Here is a 20,525-nt window from a genome sequence, read left to right as displayed (position 1 = left end):
TGTTAATTACATTCACAATGTTTTGCTACCATCACTACTATCCATAACCAAAACATTCCCGTCATCCCAAATAGAAACTCTACATTTTAGGCCATAACTCCCTATTTCCTACATCTACCTCATCCCCTGGTAAGCTATATTCTAGATACTGACTCTATGAGTTTATTTATTCTAATTATTTCATATTAGTGAGATAATACAATATTTGTCCTTTTGTGTCTGGCTCATTTCACTCAGAATGATGTCTTCAATGTTTATCCACATTGTCACATGTATCAGAACTTCATTTGTTTTGCTTCCATCTTTTGGCAATTGTAATTTAATGCCGCTATGAACATCTGTGTGGAAATATCTGTTTGAGTCCCTGCTTTCAGTTCTTTTGGTTATATACCTAGAAGTGGAATTGCCAGAGCATATGGTACTTCTATGCTTAACTTTCTGAAGAACTGCCAGATGGACTTTAACATTGGTTCTACCATTTTACATTACCACCAGCAATGAATGAGTGTTCCTATTTCTCCACAATCTCTCAAATACTAGTATTTTCCTTTCTTGTTTTAATAGTAGCCTGTCTACTGGGTGTGAAATGGTGTCCTGTTGTGGTTTTGATTTGCATTTCCCTGATGGCTAATGATGAGCATTTTTCATGTGTGTTTTGGCCATTTATATATCTTCTTCACAGAGAGGTCAATTCAAGTCTTGCCCGTTTTTTAATTGGGTTATCTTTTTGTTGTTGAGGTGAAGGATTTCTTTATATATCCTGAATATTAAACCCTTATTGGATATTTGGTTTCCAAATATCCAAATTTTTTCTCCCATTGTGTTGGTTTTTTTTTTTTTTTTTTTTTTTTTTTTTTTTTCTCGCTTTAATGATAAAGTTCTCTGAGGCACAAAAATTTTAATTTAGATGTGGCCCCATTTATGTATTTTTTTCTTTTGTTGCTTGAGCTTTGGGTGTAAAGTCTAAGCAACCATTGCCTAACACAAAGTCCTGAAGATGCTTCCATACATTTTCTTCTAGGAGTTTTATTTTTCTGGCTTTTATATTTAGGTCTTTGATCATTTTTAGTTGACTTTTGTATATGGTGTAAGGTAGAGATCCACCTTCATTGTTTTGTGAATTGAGATCCAGTTTTCCCAGCACTATTTTTGAAGAAACTATTCTTTCCCAATTGAATGGTCTTTGCCTCCTTGACAAAAATCAGTTGGCCATAGATATGACGGTTGATTTCTGAACTTTCAGTTTTATTCTATTGGTCTATATGTCTGTGCTTGTGCCAGTACCATCCTGTTTGATTACTGTGGCTGTTTTGATTACTGTGACTTGAAAATCAGGAAGTGTGAGTTCTCCAACTTCATTCTTGTTTTACAAGATGACTTTGGGTGTTTGGGGCTCCTGTACTCTTCCCAAAGAATTTAATGTTTGGCTTTTCCATTTCTGCAAAGAATGCTGTTGGTATTTTGATCAGGAATGCATTGAATCTGTAAATTGCTTTGGGTAGAATTGGCATTTTAACCACATTTAGTCTTCCAACCCATGAATATGAAATGTCCTTCCATTTTTTTAGATCTTCTTTGATTTCTTTTAGCAATGTTTTGTAGTTATCTATATTCAAGTCCTTTATATCCAGGTTTTCTTTATTCCTTAGATATTTGATTCTTTCAGTTGGTATTATAAAGGGAATTTTTTCTTGATTTCTTCTTCTGATTGTTCATTACCAGTAAGTGTATACAAACACTGCTATTTTGAAGTGTTGATCTAGTACCTTGCCACTTTGCTGAATTCCTTTATTAACTGTAAGCTTTGTTGTGGATTTTTCAGATTTTCTGAATATAGAATCATGTCATCTGCAAATAAGGAAAGTTTTACTTCTTCCTTTTAAATTTGTATGCCTTTTGTTTCTTTTCCTTGCCTGATTGCTCTGGCTAGAACTTCCATTACGATGTTGAATAATAATGGTGACAGTGAGCATCCTTGTTTTGTTCCTGATCTTAGAGGGAAAGCTTTCAGTCTTTCAGCATTGGGTATGATGTTACCTGTGGGTTTTCATGTATGCCCTTGGTCAGGTTGAGGACATTTCTCTCTATTCCTAGTTTTCTTATCAAGAAGGCATGTTGGATTTTCTTAAACGCCTTCTCAGCATTAATTGAGATGATGTGGTTTTTTCCTCCTTCATTCTGTTAATATGTATTACATAATTGATTTTTTAATGCCATACTACCTTTGCATACCTTGCATACCATAAATCCCATCTGACCATGGTGTATAATTCTTTTAATATACTGTTGGATTCAGTTTGCTAGTATTTTGTTGAGGGTTTTTGCAACTATTTTCATAAGAAATATTGGTCTGTAATTTTCTTTTCTTCTTGAGTTAGTGTGTAGGTAGTTTGTGTGCTTGTAGGAATGTGTACATTTCATCCAAATTATCTAATTTGTTGTTGTACAGTTGTTCATGGTGTCCTCTTTATGGTCCTTTTTATTTCAGTGGGTTCAATAATAGAGACCCCCTTTTCATTTCTGATTGTAGTTATTTGTATCCTTTCTCTTTTTTTGTTTGTCAGTCCATCTGTAATTCGGTCAATTTTTTAGATCTTCTCAAAGAACCGACTTTTAGTTTTGTTGATTCTTTCTATTGTTTTTTTATTCTGTATTCATTTATCTGTGCTCTAATCTTTGCCTTCTGCTTACTTTATGCTTAGTTTGCTTTTCTTGTTCTAGTTCATCCAGTTTTGAGATTAAATCCCTCATTTGAAATCTTCTTCTATAATGTAAGCATTTAGAGCTATACATTTCTCTCTCAACACTGCCTTTGCTGCATCCCGTATGTTTTGTTTGTTGTATTTTTATTTTCATTCACCTCAAGATATTTCCTAACTTCCCTTGTGATTTCCTCTTTAACCAACTGGGTGTTTATGAATATATTTGTAGTTTCTACATATTTGTGAATTTTCCGTTTTTCCCTTTGTTATTGATTTCTAACTTCATTTCTTTGTGGTCAGAGAAATACATTTATAATTTCAACATTTTTTTAATTTTTTGAGACTTTTTTTGTGAATCAATATATGGTCTATCCTGGAAAATGATCCATATGCACTCAAGAAGAAGAATGTTTATTCTGTTGTTTGGGGTAAAGCATTCTATTTATGTCTGTTGGATCTAGTTGGTTTAGAGTATCATTCAAGTCTTGTAATTCCATATTGATCTGTCTAGATATTCTATCCATTACCGAAAGGGGTGTATTAAAGTCTCCTACTATTAATGCACAGCCATCTAGCTCTCCCTTAAAATCTATCAGCAATTACATCAAATATTTTGGGCTCTGCTGTTAGGTGCATATGTATTTATAATTGTTACATATTCTTGGTGAATTGATCCCATTATCAGTATATTATGGCCATCTTTGTCCCTTGTGTTTTTTGTCTTTAAGTCTGTTCTGTGTGATACTAGTGTAACTACCCCAGTTCTCTTTTGGTTACTACTTACATGGTATATTTTTTTCTATCTTTTCGCTTTCAACCTACTTATGTCTTTGGATTTAAGATGAGTCTCTTATAAACAGCACATGGTTGGGACATACTTTTTTTATCCATTCTGCCAATCTCTGCCTTTTGACTAGAGTGTTTAAGCCATTTGCATTTAAAATCACTATTGATAATTTAGGACTCTCTTCTATCATTTAATATTTAGTTTTTGTAAGTTTTATACCATTTTCCTGTCAATTTCCATTAATGCCTACTTTTATACTTGTTTGATTTTTTTGTGATATACGATATTGAGTCCCTTTTCATTTCTATCTGTATGTATATTTTCATATATTTTCCCATGGCTACCGTGGGTTAAAATTTAACATTCTTAATGTATAACACTCATATTTGATTTGATACAAACTAGCTTCAATAGCATACACATAGATTGTTCCTGTAACTCTCTATCACCCCACCTCTTTTGTTTTTTAATGTAATTTTATTGAGATTGTTTATACATTATATAATTACCCACAGATCCACAGTGCACAATCAGTTGCGTGTGGTACCATCATACAGCTGTGCGTCCACACAATTAATCCATCACCAAAATTTTTTTTTCAATTTTTAGAATATTTTCATTACTCCAGAAAAGAAATAAAGACAAAAAACAAAACTCAAATCCTCCCATCCGCCTAAATACACCCTTCCATTATTGACTCATAGTATTAGTATAGTACATTATACTAATTGACTCATAGTATTAGTATAGCACATTATACTAATGTATTATTGACTCATAGTATTAGTGTAGTACATTATACTAATTGTACATTATACTAATTGTACATCATACTAATATATATTGTATATTATACTAATTGTATACTAATTGTGCATTATACAATTGTATATTACACCAATCGTACATTATACTAATAGTACATTATACTAATTGACTCATAGTATTAGTATAGTACATTATGCTAATGTATTGGTATAGTACATTAGTTACTGTTAGTATAGTTAGTATAGTACATTAATTACTGTTGATGAAAAAATGTTAAAATACAGTTTGCAATAGGTATATTTTTCCTTATATACCCATCTATTATTAATGTCTAGTTATAATGTCATACATTTGTTCTAGTTCATGAAAGAGATTTCTAATATTTGTACAGTTAATCATGGACATTGTCCACCACAATATTCACTGTTTTATACATTCCCATCGTTTAACCTCCAACTTTCCCTCTGGAGACTTACGTGACTCTAAGCTTCCCCTTTCCACCATATTCACACACCATTCAGCACTGTTAGTTATTCTCACAATAATGTGCTACTGTCACCTCTGTCCATTTCCAAACACTTAAAGTTCAACCTAGTTGAACATTATGCTCATAATAAGCAACCGCTCCCCATTCTTTAGCCTCGTTCTGTATCCTGGTAATCTGTATTTCATGTCTATGAGTTTACATATTCTAATTAGTTCATATCAGTGAGACCATGCAATATTTGTCCTTATGTGTCTGACTTACTTCATTCAATATAGTGATATAGTGCCCTCAAGTTTTCTTCATCAATCTATTTTTTTAAGACAGTTTTGTTCACCAACCACACATTCTATCCTAAGTAAACAATTGATGGTTCCCTGTATTTATACATACATACGTGTTTATGTATTCACCACCATCACCACTATCTGTATAAGGACATCTCCATATTTTCCACAAACAAGGAGGAAGAGTCAAAGAAGGTAGAGAGACAAAAGAAAGAGAAAAAGAAAGAAAAAAAAAACACATGGCAGCTAAAAAGGAAAGATACAATTAAATTAAAGTAGAATAAAAGAGTCAGACAGCATCACCAATCCCAAGAGTCCCATACCCCTCCTTTATGTTCCCTGCTTATAGGCATTTAGCTTTGGTATATTGCATTTGTTACATTAAAGGAAGCATAATACAATGTTTCTGTTAACTATAGTCTCTAGTTTGCATTGATTGTACTTTTTCCCCAATAACACCCTATTTTTGACATATTGCAAGGTTGACATTCACTTGTTCTCCTTCATGTAAAAACATATTTGTACATTTTATCACAATTGTTGAGCACTCTAGGTTTCACTGAGTTAATACAGTCCCAGTCTTTATCTTTCCTCTTTCCTTCTAGTGTTCCACATGCTCCAAATCTTCCTCTTTCAACCACACTCACAATCATCTTTGCTTAGTGTACTTACATTGCTGTGCTACCATCACCCAAAATTGTGTTTCAAACCTCTCACTCCTGTCTTTTCCTTTCTGTCTGTAGTGCTCCCTTTAGTATTTCCTGTAGTGCAGGTATCTTGTTCACAAACTCTCTCATTGTCTGTTTATCAGAGAATATTTTAAACTCTCCCTCATATTTGAAGGAGTGTTTTGCCAGATATAGGAATCTTGGTGGTTTTCTCTTCCAGTATCTTAAATATATCACACCAATTCCCTCTTGCCTCCATGGTTTCTGCTGAGAGATCCGCACATAGTCTTATCAAGCTTCCTTTGTATGTGATGGATTGCTTTTCTCTTGCTGCTTTCAGGATTCTCTCTTTGTCTTTGACATATGATAATCTGATTATTAAGTGTCTTGGCATAGGCCTATTCATATCTATTCTGTTTGTGTACACTGCACTTCTTGGATCTGTAATTTCATGTCTTTCATAAGAGATGGGAAATTTTCATTGATTATTTCCTCTATTATTGCTTTGCCCCTTTTCCCTTCTCTTCTTCTTCTGGGACACCCAAAACATGTACATTCATGTGCTTCATGTAGTCTTTCAATTCCCTGAGATGAAGCTCACATTTTTCCATTCTTTCCTCTATCTGTTCTTTTATGTGTAGGCATTCAGGTGTCTTGTTCTCCAGTTCCTGAATGTTTTCTTGTCTCTTGAGAGTTGCTGCTGTATGTCTCCATTGTATTTTTCATCTCTTGTGTTGTGCCATTCATTTCCATAGATTCTGCCAGTTGTTTTTTCAAGCTTTCAATTTCTACCTTATGTTCACCCCATGTTTTCTTTATAGCCTTCATCTCTTTTGCCGTATTTTCCCTGAACTCGTTGATTTGGTTTTTGATTTGATTTAGCATGTTTCCTTGAAAATCAATAGATTGTTTCATTAAAGTGAAACAATATCTCAACTGTATCTTGATTGAGGTGTAAGTTATTCCTTTGACTGGGCCATATGTTTGTTTTTCCTAGTGTAGATTGTAGTTTTCTGTTGTCTAGGCATCTAGTTTCCTTGGTTACCCCAATCAGATTTTCTCTAACCAGAACAGGTTCAGATCTCAGAATGGGGTTATATTCAGTTTCAAGTCTCCCTGTGGGTGTGTCTTAGAGATTGAAAGAATTTCCTGTGAGGTCTCTCACTGCTGTGCTTTTCTTAACCTTCCCAGCAGGTGGTGCCCATTAGCCTCTCACTCTCAACTGGTGTAAGGAGTTGTGGTCCTTTTCATCGCTGTTATGACTGTTTTCCCCCAGGCTCTGGGGTCTGGTTCTGAAGGGAAGACTGGTAGAAGAGCTAGGCCCCACCTCCTTCCTCTTGGGGAAGATACACCCCCTAAGGAGTTATCATCTCCATTTGAATATATTCTTTGTCTCTCTGGCTCTGTGAACTCCTCCCCTGTCTGGGTCACAGCCCTGAGAACTGAAAATGGCTGAGGCTCTCTCCACTGAGCCCCTCAGGTTGAGAGAGAGAAAAAGGGATAGAACGCCCCCTTTCAGAGCCAGTACATGCCCCCCTCCCCATCCACTCATTGGCCAGAGGTAACACCTGGTCTTCTGAGCTCCCCCTCCTGGCACAGCAGAGTCTTCTGGTTCTTTAAGGTGGTAATCACTAAAAGCCTCTGTCTGCTTGTTAGAGGTTTGTAGCTTGTATTCAGCAGTCCATACTTGTTAATTAAATCCTAAGTTGGAGCTGGGCTGTGCTATATTCGCTTGCTCAAAAAGGGCTGCTTTTTCCCACAGTGAGGTTTTGCAGCTCAGCCTGCCACGGGGGGAGGGGCTCCTGGCATGGTTCCACAGTTTTTACTTACAGATTTTATGCTGCAATCTCAGGCATTCTTCCCAATCCAGGTTGGTGTATGATGTGTGGACAGTTAACAGTTGTCCCTCAGCAGTTATTCCAAATTATTTATTAGTTGTTCCTAGATGTTCTTAGTTGTTCCAGGGGACTAAATTCCAGTCCTCTCCATGCCAACATCTTAGCTCCTCCCACCCCGTGTGTTTTTGTATGTTACAAATTATATCTCTGTACATTGCATGTCCAAAACCTTATAGATTTATCATTACTTTTTATGCATTTGCATTATACAGGAAGTGGAGTTACAGACCAAAAAATACCATACAATAGTACTGACATTTATAATTACCCAAATGGTTACTTTTACTGGAGGTGTTTATTTCTTTACACTGTTTTGATCCATTATCTAGTGTTCTTTCCTTTAAGCCTGAAGAACTCCCTTTAGCATTGCTTGTAGGGCAAGTCTCGTGGTGATAAACTTCCTCAGCTTTTATTTATTTAGAAATGCCTTAATCTGATTTTTTAAAGAATGTCTCATTGGATGTCGTTTAAAAAGTCTTCAAATTCTTTAAGTTCTCCAAATTTCTTTAAGAAGTCTGCCAAATTTTTGGTTGGAAGTTGTTTTTGTTCAGCACTTTTAAGTACTTTAACCCACTGCCTTTTTGCATCTGTGGTTTCTTATGAGGAATTGGCACTTAATTGAATTGGGACTCCTTTGTACATAGCATGTTGCTTTTCTCTTGCAGCTTCCTTTGTCCTTTGCATTGGCAGTTTAATCATAATGTGACAGAGCATTTTTTTTTTTCAAATTTATCCTGTTTTGTGTTCTCTAGCTTCTTGGATGTGCATGTGCATGTCTTTTGCTGAGTTTGGGGAGTTTTGTGTCATTATTTCTTTGCCCCTTTCTGTTATTATTTCTTTTCCCCTTTCTGTCATTATTTCTTCTCCCTTTCTTTCTTTCCTATTCTTCTGGGAATCCTATACATGCTTATTGGTACACTTGATGGTGTCCCAGATGTCTCTTAGGATATTTTCACATTTTATAATTCCTTTTTCTTTCTGCTTCTCAGTTGATTCCTTTCAATTGTTGTGTTTGAGTTCACTGATACTTTCTTCTGCCAGCTCTAATCTGCTGCTGAAATCCTTCTGGGACTTTTTCATTTCAGTTATTGTAGTCTTCAACTCCAGTACTTCTGTTTGGTTCCTTTGCATATTTTCTCTGTCTTTATTATGATTCTCATATTGTTCATTCATTGTTTTTCTGATATCTTGTAGTTCTTTCTTTGTATTTTCCATCATCTCTTTGAGCATATTAAAGATATTTTTTTTTAAAGTCTTTGTCTGGTGTTTCCAAAGTCTGATCCTCTTCATGGATGTTTTCTGTATTTTTATCCTCTTCCTTTGGACGGAACATCATTTCCTGTTTCTTTGTTTACCCTGTAATCTTTTGTTGCACAGTAAACATTTTATTATTTGAAAATGTTAAGTCTTGGATTTCTTTCCAGAGATATCTGTTTCTTGGGTTTGTAACCACCTGGTGAGATAACAAGAGATTTTCTTGAATATTAGGAGGTAGCAAAACCAAGCAAATCTAAGAGAAAACCACACCTTTCACCATCTTTGCAAATTGGCTTTGCCTTGGCTAGTGCTCTCCATCAGAATTCAGCCATCTTATCAGGAAGATCAGCCCAAGGCAAATTGAAATTGTAGGGTCCTCCCTGTCTTTTCTGGGCCTGTATCTTTTCTTGACTTTGTCCCTGCAAGTGGCCTTAGGAGTCCCCTGTTTATAAGAGTTTGTACTACTTCATACTTCACAGGACACAGATCTTCTCCCTCTGCTAGGTTTTGCACTGCAGGACTTAGAGCAGGTAAGACTTTGCCCTACACCATCCACCTCAGTTGTTTCTTGTACTGTTTCAGTTGTTTCAAGCTACATTTGCCTGAAAGGCAAATTCTGGGAAGGGGGCAAATTTGAGAGCAGTTTCCCAAGTCAGTGTTTCCCAGCCAGAGCAATGCCACGGACCCACAAAAGGGACATAGGCTGCTGCACATGGCTCTGGGGAGGCAATGAGGGATCCGGCCAGAAAGGGTGCCAAGAGCTTCTTCCATGGCTCCCCAAAACTGTCCTTCCTAATGAGCATGTGTTAGTGCATTAGCTGGAGTAGCCCTTGCTGAAAGCAGAAACCGTGACTTAATGAGAATTTTATGTCTCCAGAGCTTGAACATTGATGGACAGAGTATAGGTCTTTCCTAAATGTGTATGGAATAAATAAATGGTAAAATAGCCAGTGTGTTAATAATGTTGATGAAATTTATCGGTTTAACTCACTCCCTAAAATAAAAATTATCATATCCCAGAACTTCACCATTGCAGTTGGTGAAGGTATGCAAGATCATCTTTGCTGCTGTCTCTGTTGAACAAATTAAAAAATTGGAGATAGTCTGGAAGTTTGCATGTAAATACCTGAGCTAACCATTTAACTAGAAGAGCCTCCACTCGCCCAGTTGAGCTGCTCACAACTCCCAAAGAGAGAAATTTAAAATAAAAAGAGCTCTTGGTTAATGTGGTTCCTGAGTAATAGCATGTGTTTCCAAAATTATTTCAAACATTATATCTTCTGTGATTTTGGTCCCAGTTTGTACAGAATTTCAAATATGTCCTATTATCAGAAAGTAACAGTGCTAAATTGGGAATTTAATATCCATTGACAAAATTAGTTGCAATTTGTCTAAAATTATTTACTTCTGGTAATGTAATTATTCAGTTAGAGCTCATATAACAAATGTAAACCATTACAAAAACAATATGTAAAAGAAACAAACCAAAATGAATTCCTTTTTTGTTTTTAGACTTGAGGTTATTTTGTTAGTTTCTAAGGACAGAATTTTCTTTGATGTAACTGTGATGAGAAATACCAGTGTTTGTAAATCATGACCTGTGAGCTATGGCTCAAAGACTTATCTCATTGCTGCATCCCTCCTGTCTTTATGCATCAAAATAAAAACACACTGATGTTGACAGGAGCCAATCCAATATGCATTTTTTGAGCACCTGCTGTGTGTATAGCACTGTGCTTAAACACTGTAGAAGATAAAAAAGATGAAAAAGATATGGCCCTGGATTCATCAATTCACAATCTAGTGACAGGCAGGAAAGTAAAGACTAAATCTGAAGAAAGACGGAGTTTATTGGTGGTATAACAAGAAAACAAAGTTCTAGGACAGCCCTCTCTTATTTTGAACCACAATTAAACTTTTACTTATTAGCAAAACATACTCTGGAAATAACATGTCAGCATTTACATTAAAATTGAGGTGAACAGAGGACTCATTAAAAACAAAACAAAACCAAATGAAATAAAACAAGTTCATTTCTGTTTTCTCTTTCACTGCTACAAGCCTACTGGTTTTTCCCAGTCTAGGCTCATTGGATGGTAGTGAGCCCCTAAAATAATTTGTACCTGTGAGGTTGACAGCTTAAAGCTGTGGTTCTGTTTGATTGTTCCTTGAAGGCCAGCACCACCAAAACTGGCCAGGGGGTTGGACGCTGGGGTTGACACCTGGGTGGCCTTTTAAAAGCCATGCAGTTTCTTTCTTTATAAAATGGACAGTTGCCCTAGACTGCATGTGATCCCCAAGGTTCTTCCCAACATTAAAATTCTATGATCCGGTAGAGGCGGGGCAAGAAGGTGGCATAGAGAGGAGTGGAAGCTAAGTAGTCCCCCTGGAACAACTACAAAAAACCGGAAACTACTAGTAAATAATCCAGAATAACTGCGGGGGGACAAACGAGACCATCCCCTCATCATACACCAACCTGAATTGGGAGAAATGCCCGAGAACACAGCATAAAATCTGCAGATCCAAGTCGGGAGACTCCCTCCCCCATAGCCCGAGCTGCAAAGCTTCATGGTGCCAGAGAGAAGCTCTCTCCCAGCAAGCGAATATAGCTCAGCTGAGCTCCAACTGGGGTTTTAAGTAACAAGTGTGAACTGCTCACTACAGGTACGCATCCCCAAAAAACAGACAGAGGCTTTGGGTGACGACTGACCTTGGAGAGCCGGAGGGTCGCCTTGGACTGGGTCTGAAGGGGACTATCTGTTTCTTTTTCAGCTCAGTGGAGAAAGCCCCAGTCATTTTCAGTTTCCAGGGCTGTGACTGGGGAAAGGGTGGAGACAGCACAAGCAGAGAGTGAGACCATTGAAATGCTAATGACCTCCACCTGGGGTGTCTGTCTTCTCTAGGAGGAAAGGGGTGGGGCCCTTTCCATTCAGAACCAGACCCCAGAGCCTGGGGGAACACGGCCACACCTCCTCACACCAGTCAAGAATTATAGGCTAACAGGCATCACCTGCTGGGCAGAAAAGCAGAGTAACCTGAGGCATCAAAGGGTGGAGCAATTTTCTAAGACACACCTGCAAGGAAACCAGATACTGAATATTTCTTCCCTCTGGGACCTGAGCCTGTTCTGGTCTGGGAAAACCTGATTTGGATAACCAAGGAAACCATGCCTAGACAACAGAAAATTACAACCTACACTAAGGAAAACAAAGTTATGGCCCAGTCAAAGGAACAAACGTACACTTCAACTGAGATACAGGAATTTAAACAACTAATGCTAAATCAAATCAAAAAGTTCAGAGAAGATATTGCAAAAGAGATAGAGGCTGTAAAGGAAACACTGGGCATATATACGGCAGAAATCAAAAGTTCAAAAAAACAACTAGTAGAATCTATGGAAATGAAGGGCACAACACAGGAGATGAAAGACACAATGGAAACATACAACAGCAGATCTCAAGAGGCAGAAGAAAACACTCAAGAACTGGAGAACAAAACACCTGAAAGCCTACACGCAAAGGAGCAGATGGAGAAAAGAATGAAAAAATATGAGCAATGTCTCCAGGGACTCAAGGATGAAACAAAGTACAATAATGTACGTATCATTGGTGTCCCAGAAGGAGAAGAGAAGGGAAAGGGGGCAGAAGCAATAATAGAGGAAATAATTAATGAAAATTTCCCATGTCTTATGAAAGACATAAAATTACAGATCCCAGAAGCGCAGCATACTCCAAACAGAAGAGATATGAATAGGCCTACGCCAAGACACTTAATAATCAGATTATCAAATGTCAAAGACAAAGAGAAAATCCTGACAGCAGCAAGAGAAAAGCGATCCATCACATACAAAGGAAGCTTAATAAGACTATGTGCAGATCTCTCAGCAGAAACCACGGAGGCAAGAAGGAAGTAATATGATATATTTAAGATACTGAAAGAGAAAAACCGCCAACCAAGAATCCTATATCCAGCAAAGCTGTCCTTCAAATATGAGGGAGAGCTCAAAATATTTTCTGACAAACAGACAATGAGAGACTTTGTGAACAAGACACCTGCCCTACAGGAAATACTAAAGGGAGCACTACAGGGTGATAGAAGACAGGAGTGCATGGTTTGGAACACAATTTTGGGAGATGGTAGCACAACTATGTAAGTACACTGAACAAGGTAACTATGAATACGGTTGAGAGAGGAATGTGGGGAGCATGTGAGACACCAGAAGAAAGGAGGAAAGATAAAGACTGGGACTGTGTAACTTGGTGAAATCTAGAGTATTCAACAATTGTGATAAAATGTACAAATATGTTCTTTTACGAGGGAGAACAAGCAAATGTCAACCTTGCAAGGTGTTAAAAATGGGGAGGCATTGGGGGAGGGATGCAATCGGCATAAACTAGAGACTGTAACTAATAGAATCATTGTATTATGCTTCCTTTAACGTAACAAAGGTGATATACCAAGGTAAATGCAGATAAGAGGAGGGGATAAGGGAGGCATGTTAGACACTTGACATTGGTGGTATTGTCTGATTCTTTATTCTACTTTGATTTAAGGTTATTTTTCCTTTTGCTGCTTCCTAGCTGTCATTTTTTTCTTTTTCCTCTTTCTTTTGCCTCTCTACCTTCTTTGACTCTCCCTCCTGCCTTGTGGAAGAAATGCAGATGCCCTTATATAGATAGTGGTGAAGGTGGTGAACACATAAATGTATGACCATGCAAAGAACCATCGATTATTTGCTTGGGATGGAATGTATGGTGAGTGAACAAAACCATATTAAAAAAAAAAATGGGTTGATGACAAAACCTTGAGGGCAATATACTGAGTGAAATAAGCCAGACACATAAGGACAATTATTGCAGGGTCTCACTGATAGGAACTAATTATAATATGTAAACTCATAGACTTGAAATATAAGGTACCAAGATATAGGACGAGGCTTAAGAATGGGGAGTCGTTGCTTAGTATGAGCAGAATGTTCAATTAGGATGAACTTAAATGTTTGGAAATGAACAGGGATGTTGGTAGCAAGTTGTGAGAATAACTAACAGCGCCGAATGGAGTGTGAATGAGGTGGAAAGGGGAAGCTCAGAGTCATATATGTCACCAGAAGGAAAGTTGGAGGTCAGAAGATGGGAATGTATAAAACTGAATCCTGTGGTGGGCAATGTCCACGATCAACTGTACAAATACTAGAAATCGCTTCCATGAACCAGAACAAATGTATGACAATACAATTAGAAGTTAATAATAGAGGGGCATATAGGGAAGAACTATATACCTATTATAAACTATATACTACAGTTAGTAGTATTTCAACATGTTTTCATAAACAGTAACAAATATACTATATCAATACTACGAGTCAACAATTGAGGAGGGGTTGGTTAGGGATGGGGAGGATTAGAGTTTCCTTTTTTTCTTTTTTCATCTTTCACTTTATTTCTTGTCTGGAGTAATGAAAAGTTTCTAAAAATTGAACAAAAGTTAAGTGTGATGGATGCACAGCTGTATGAGGGTACCCAGGGGCAAGTGATTGTACACTTTGGATCTTTGGATAATTGTATGGTATCTGAACAATTTCAATAAAAATGAAAAAAAAAATTTCTATGACCCCCACTGTGAAGTTTTGATAAGATTCCTCCCTTGGCTTCTCCACATCAAGTAGAACAAGAGAAAAAACATACTCTTCAGGGGTAGGGGAGTAAGTCACTCTTTCTAAAATATCCCTTCTGAATTTCCCCCTGAACTGATGTTCCTAGAACCAGACTTCATTCCTTCAGTTGATTAGCAAAAGAAAAATAGTCATGCAGGATTTACATGGTTGAGTGGGATGACATAGTGTTACAACCCATCCAGGTGGGGGTGCAGATTTGGAAAACTGGGACACAAATGAATCTCCATGAGTAGAGATACATGGGGAAGATTTGTGAAAAATGGTGTTAGCGTCAGCAAGCATTACTCAGCCAGAAAGACTGAATAAGTGGTATTTAGACTAAACTTGAACAAATCACTCTAATTCCCCATGGCAGTGTCTCCCACAGTGGTGTACTCATGTTCTGCACATGTTGTAATAGATGAAAATTTTAGATTTGTCTTCTATATTCCCATAAATTCAGCAGAGATGTTCTTTTTTTCCATTTTCTGATATGTTTTTGTGTTGTAAGCAAAACACATTTCATCAGCAAAAACATTTCTGCTTTTTAATTAGCACCCAAGGAGGGTTTTTATTTTGTTTTGTTTTCAGAGGAGGATGAGGACATAGGGAGGGAAGCTAAATAATTTAAAGTTTGCAGTTTTAGATAGATTTTCATACGTTTCACTCTCAAAAAATGTTAATTACAAAGTCCTACAATTCCATTTAAACTGGGAGAACTTTGAAACAGAATTCTGGTACTTTTATTCCTGTGCACCCTCTTGGGCCGTGTCTGGACAGTGCAGAGCTCCCGAATTCCATAGCTGCCAAGAGCCACAAAGCAACAGCACTGACCTCTTCCATCCCAGAGTCACAGGAAGAAAAGGGACCACAATCTGGGGGGGTTGGAGGACCCAGTCATATGTCAAGACCCATTTCTCAAAGCTTAGTCATCAATTCAGCAAGTATTTGTTGAGTGAGTACCATGTTCTGACAGTGTTCTAAGCCTAGGCAAACAATTGAGAACAAAATTTGGATGAACCTGCCTGCAGGGAGTTATCTTCTTTCTATTGGGCCAGACAGACAATAAATAGACTTATAAGGTCAAGTTATATAAGTGCTAAGGGTTATATGAAATGGGAAATAACTTCATTTCCTTCCTGAAATAGCCCATGACTGTCCTAAATAGGGAAAAATTCACCAAAATAAAACCCTGACAGAAGTGATCTACCTGCCCTCATGTTACATCTCAAAAATTGGGAATTTCTCTGACTGTAACCAATCACACACCTGTGTATACACATATACATCTACCAAGAGTAATTGAAGAACTGAAAAGCTCTTGCCCTGTTGCCAAACTTAGAATCATGTATAAGCCACTGATTACCTCTAGAAAGAAAGTAGAGTAGTGATTTTTATTGTGTTTCATTGAAAGAGAAATGGATTCTTCCCAGTTTAAGTCAAAAGGAGTCTTGGCTGTCATTCCTCAGACAGAGCCACATAAGTCTTTCAGAGTACTTCAGTTAGGTTAACAACTCTTATGCAATGACAAGGAATAGTTTAATGAGGCTTTTTGGTCCTACTGTGCTTGTGCCTTTGGTTAAAATCTTCACCTTGTGGAACGAGAAAATGTGGTTTGGAATCAGGCAGACCTGGATTAGGATTTCTGCTCTGCCATGTAGCTGTGTGAAGTTAGGCAGCTTACATAATACCTCTGAGCTTCAGTTTTTCATTTATAAATGGGAATAGTAATCAGTGTTTTTGCTTTGCGTGGTTGTGTGATTACAGTTACCTTTGTAATGTGCTTGACACATAATTTAGGTGCTTATTAAATAGCGGCTGCTGTGGTTATAGTCTGGTCATGGTAGGTCTTCTAGAATGACTTCAGGGTCGTATCGAGGCCAGCATCCTACAAGCTTGTTAGTGGTAAGGGGGATCTCTGAATGTGAAGCAGTAGTAAGAAATGAGCACTTAACTGTGAAAGCGGTTCATAGGAAAGTGTTCATCCATATCCATAGGATTTTCGCTAATGTTAATAATGAGCTTTTATGCAAGATGCAGCTCAATGGCTTAAAAGTAGAGAATATAATTGGATGATGAGGGAGTCCTTTCTCCTTAGTTTATGTATTCTTTTCCCAGTCGAGTCACCTAGTTTATATGTGTATTAGGAAGAGGAGAATAAAACCATGCTCTGCCTGTTTCTATACTTGTATTTTGGAGATGCCATCTGTCTTATATGGGTTTTTTAAAAGATGAATGAAAGTATATAGAAACCATTGAAGAACTGATGAGAAAATACTAATAAATGTAAAGGATTGCAGTGATTATTACAATTATTAAATGAGAATTCTTTCCACTCAGGGGTAGTACAGAAAACCATTATATTGCACTGCTGACTTCAGAGTTGTTGTTTTGAGACCAATTTTAAGAAATTGAACACTTGCCAGGAAGGGGGCATTAATAATTTTATTGTTTTACATTTTAAAGTTACACAAGAGTATGTGAAAGAAATTTTATTCCAAGTGCTTTTGCAACCTAGTGGTTTTATTATAACCAAAAGGCTATAGGATCCGGCTGGTGACTTCTGCTTTTCTTCCCTGCTATAAACATGATGTCTGTGCACTTTTCATTTCATCACCACTTAGATTTTTCAGAGTGATAAGAATTAGGAGAGAAACACCTGGTCCCTCTTTTGAGAGTGTTTCAGTTATATCTCCCTTCCACATTGTTAGCTCAGATTTGAGGGAAATGTTGTTTTAGTAGCCCTTCTGTGTTATACTGTTGAGTGCCTCAAAACAAGAATAAGCTTACCTGACTAAATTAAGCCTCAGTAATTAAAAATAAAGTTTTCTTCTACCCTATTCTCCCACTCTCTGCTTTATACCACACACCCCCACACTCATACACAGAGAACACTGGAGGTAGGAAACAAACCAAAGCACAGAACTATTTGTGCTTCCTCTCTCAGATCTGAGATCTATCTATGGAGGCTATTGGAGTCTGGCCTCCCACTTTCAAGGTATCCTCAGATAACCTACACTGTCCATTATTTTAGGGCAAGTATCACCACCAGTTGATTTTCCCTTCTGTCTTTTCTGTCTGCTGCTACTCAAAGTCAAGTTTGTCTTGTTCCGTAAATGAAAGCTTCTCCTGAAACTTTCAGACAGCATCCAAGTCAAGAGAATTTATAGTTTTTGTTTTATCACCATTTAATTTGAAAAATATTCTTTGCCCTGTTAGTTTAGTTTTTATGTTAACGTAGTGTGATATTTCATGATTGACAGCAAATATTAGACATTGAGCCAGTAGCTGTTATCATCATCTGAAGGTGTAATGATCAAATCACAGTACTGCAAGTTCTGACCATTCCCAGGAACAAAATGCCCCGTGTTTTTTGAATTGGGATAATTACCCAGGGGTGGTATGAGAATGCACCGCAAGAGATTTCAAGGAAGAAAAGGTAAATGCTACATGCTAGTGCTCTGTAAACCTAACTACCATAACTCTAATTTCATTTTAGTGTTCTATGGTCATAAATAGCTACCTATTTCCTTGGTGGTATAATTCACAGTGCCCATTTGAATATGAAAAACCTACTCTGCTGCAAAGTTACAAGCATTAATCAAAATGCAATTTTAAATCCCTCAAAGTAACATAATAATAGCAGAAAGGCACAAAAACAACTTATTTTTATAGAAACAATAAATAAGAGATGGGTAATATACTGTAAATGTCATTCATCTATGCCTGGCTTTTGAGATTTGTTGCTGCCTTAAACAGTTTCATATTTCTAGTTCTTGTTTCTGTAATACACTTAGTTTAAAAAAAACATTTTGGAAGGGCACTTATTGTATTTCATTATTAGCATTTTTTACTGAGTTCAGAACCAAATAATTTGCATATATTATTTATGATTGTCCATATAATTTCCATAATATAATATATACCTTCTCTTATTTTTTTATGATCATACTTTTTATTTTTATGAATCTTTTTTTATAATGTTGATTGATCACACAAAAATCCACTTCTGTATAGTTTCTGATCTCTCAATTTTATTCTAATGATCTCTAAGTTTACAAATACATGTTTTGCTTTTAAGTCGTCACAAATCATGTGGGAAGTGGTGCTGTTTAATTGAAGCAAATAAAATTATACACTGGTAATCATCAACCTGCAAGAAATACTAAAATATTGGTGACTCAGCTGTTATGAAATTAGGACTGATGTATCAGTTTCTCTATTAAAAACAACAACAATAACAAACTAAAAAAACACATTGATCAACCATTCTTACCCCCTTCCCCAGGCTTATTTTCAGAGATCAAAATAAGATACATATCTGATCTCTCACAATAATTACTGAAATTGGAGCCAAAATGCTGATTTGGGCAGCTGACTTTATACTGCTTACCCTGCAAAGCAGGATCTGGAAACAGTTCTGATTTAAACTCATTGTACTAATAACTGTAAACTTCTGTGAGTGGGATAATAACCGTCTCACTAAATGTTGCCATGAAAGTGTAATGTCTACAATAAAGTCATTAGTAATATGAGACTATCTTGAGTGTGTGCATGTGTGCTAACATTTAAGAGATTTTATGGAGTTAAGCAGTGTCCATTTTTCTTGAGTATATAACCATATACGTGATAGTTTATTGAGATGGGAATATTAATTTTGTTGGACAAAAATATTTAACACATGATTCTTTTTTATTAGAGAAGTTATAGGTTTACAGAAAAATCAGGATAAAATACAGAGTCCCACATGCCAACCTATGATTAACACCTTGCATTCATTCTGGCACATTTGTTACAATTGATGAATGCACATTTTTATAATTGTACTATCAACTATAGTCTGTGCTTTACCTTAGGATTGACCGTTTAACACATGATCATTGATATGTACTTTCCTAACATCTCAGCATAAAGACAGAAACATTGGCAGGTATCCTTTAGCTTAATAGCGCCATTTAATTTTCATCAGGGAAACTATCTTTTCCATTTTCTCACTCAGCCTTGTATTATAATTATTTATTTATCTTTCTTTTCTTCTCAACTAAATGAGAGTCTCTTAAACTCAGAGACTGTATTTTATATATCTTTAGATTCTGTATAGATCCTAAGTCATGGTATAGACAGACAGACCAATTTACTTAAATACCACCTGGGTTTCATTTTACAATTGTCATAAAAAAATATACCTTTGCTTGATTAGCTGGAATGTTGCATTAAAAATAAAGTTTTAAATAGCAATAATGGGAGGCACATTACTCAAGCTATACTACCTGCCAAGGGGATAAACTAGTTATTTAAAAAATTTAATTGCACTTGAAATATACTTGAATCTGAAGTTTTAACTATCAGTACTTTGATATTCTGTCAACCATTCCAGAAATGTTGGCATAGTTACCTATTATCAGGAGCATAAAGCTAAACACATTTCAGTATAATCTTAACCCATCAAATTCTGAAGAGATACACTTTAATGAGTTTTTCACTGTCAGAGATGCCTCAATAAAAATTCATGCCAATAAAATAGATTGCCGACCTGATATATGTTGGTTTTTCAAGAAGTAGAAGTACTTTCAAGTGAGCTCTCTTGCCCAATGTGCTAATTTTAATTTGTTGATCATGTTTCAAACACAGGAAGTTAAGATTCAACTAGGAATAGTAACAATGCTTTTATTGTGGTGAGCAGATTGAATTAGATAATGCAGTATCACTTGTAATGAGTTCTTAATGTTTTCTATAGGTGGATAAGTGGAGCAGCAGTGGTCAATGCATTTTATTCTTCAGGCAGGAATCAAATAGGTAAGGTATATTCCTAAATAATTCTCTATTACTTCTCTATTTTTTCCCAACCTGTAATGCATTATGTGACCAATTTACAGTACCTCAAAATGCAGAGCTGGGCTGAGTTATTGATTTATTGAATATATTTCTTGGAAGTAAATGCACCTGTATACATCTTTTCACTAAAAATGGCAAATTTCAAAATAATACAAATCATGTTAAGTAGTTTTGGTTCTTTTA

The 20,525-nt window shown here is 36.5% G+C and overlaps 1 protein-coding gene across 3 annotated transcripts in view; it reads left to right on the top strand.

The window, feature by feature from the left end:
* The window catches only part of MME (membrane metalloendopeptidase), a 134,580-nt gene that overhangs the window by 88,779 nt on the left and 25,276 nt on the right, over nucleotides 1-20,525 (top strand). For all 3 annotated transcript variants that reach the window (XM_037842128.1, XM_037842136.1, XM_037842143.1), the window contains exon 17: nucleotides 20,245-20,303. In XM_037842128.1, coding sequence (XP_037698056.1) covers nucleotides 20,245-20,303 — 59 coding nt within the window. The remainder of the gene's footprint in view (nucleotides 1-20,244; nucleotides 20,304-20,525) is intronic.

This window comes from Choloepus didactylus, chromosome 1 (assembly GCF_015220235.1).
Source record: "Choloepus didactylus isolate mChoDid1 chromosome 1, mChoDid1.pri, whole genome shotgun sequence".
NCBI classification, from domain to species: domain Eukaryota; kingdom Metazoa; phylum Chordata; class Mammalia; order Pilosa; family Megalonychidae; genus Choloepus; species Choloepus didactylus.
Note: the sequence above shows the minus strand (reverse complement) of the source record. Positions and strands in the feature narration are given on the sequence as shown.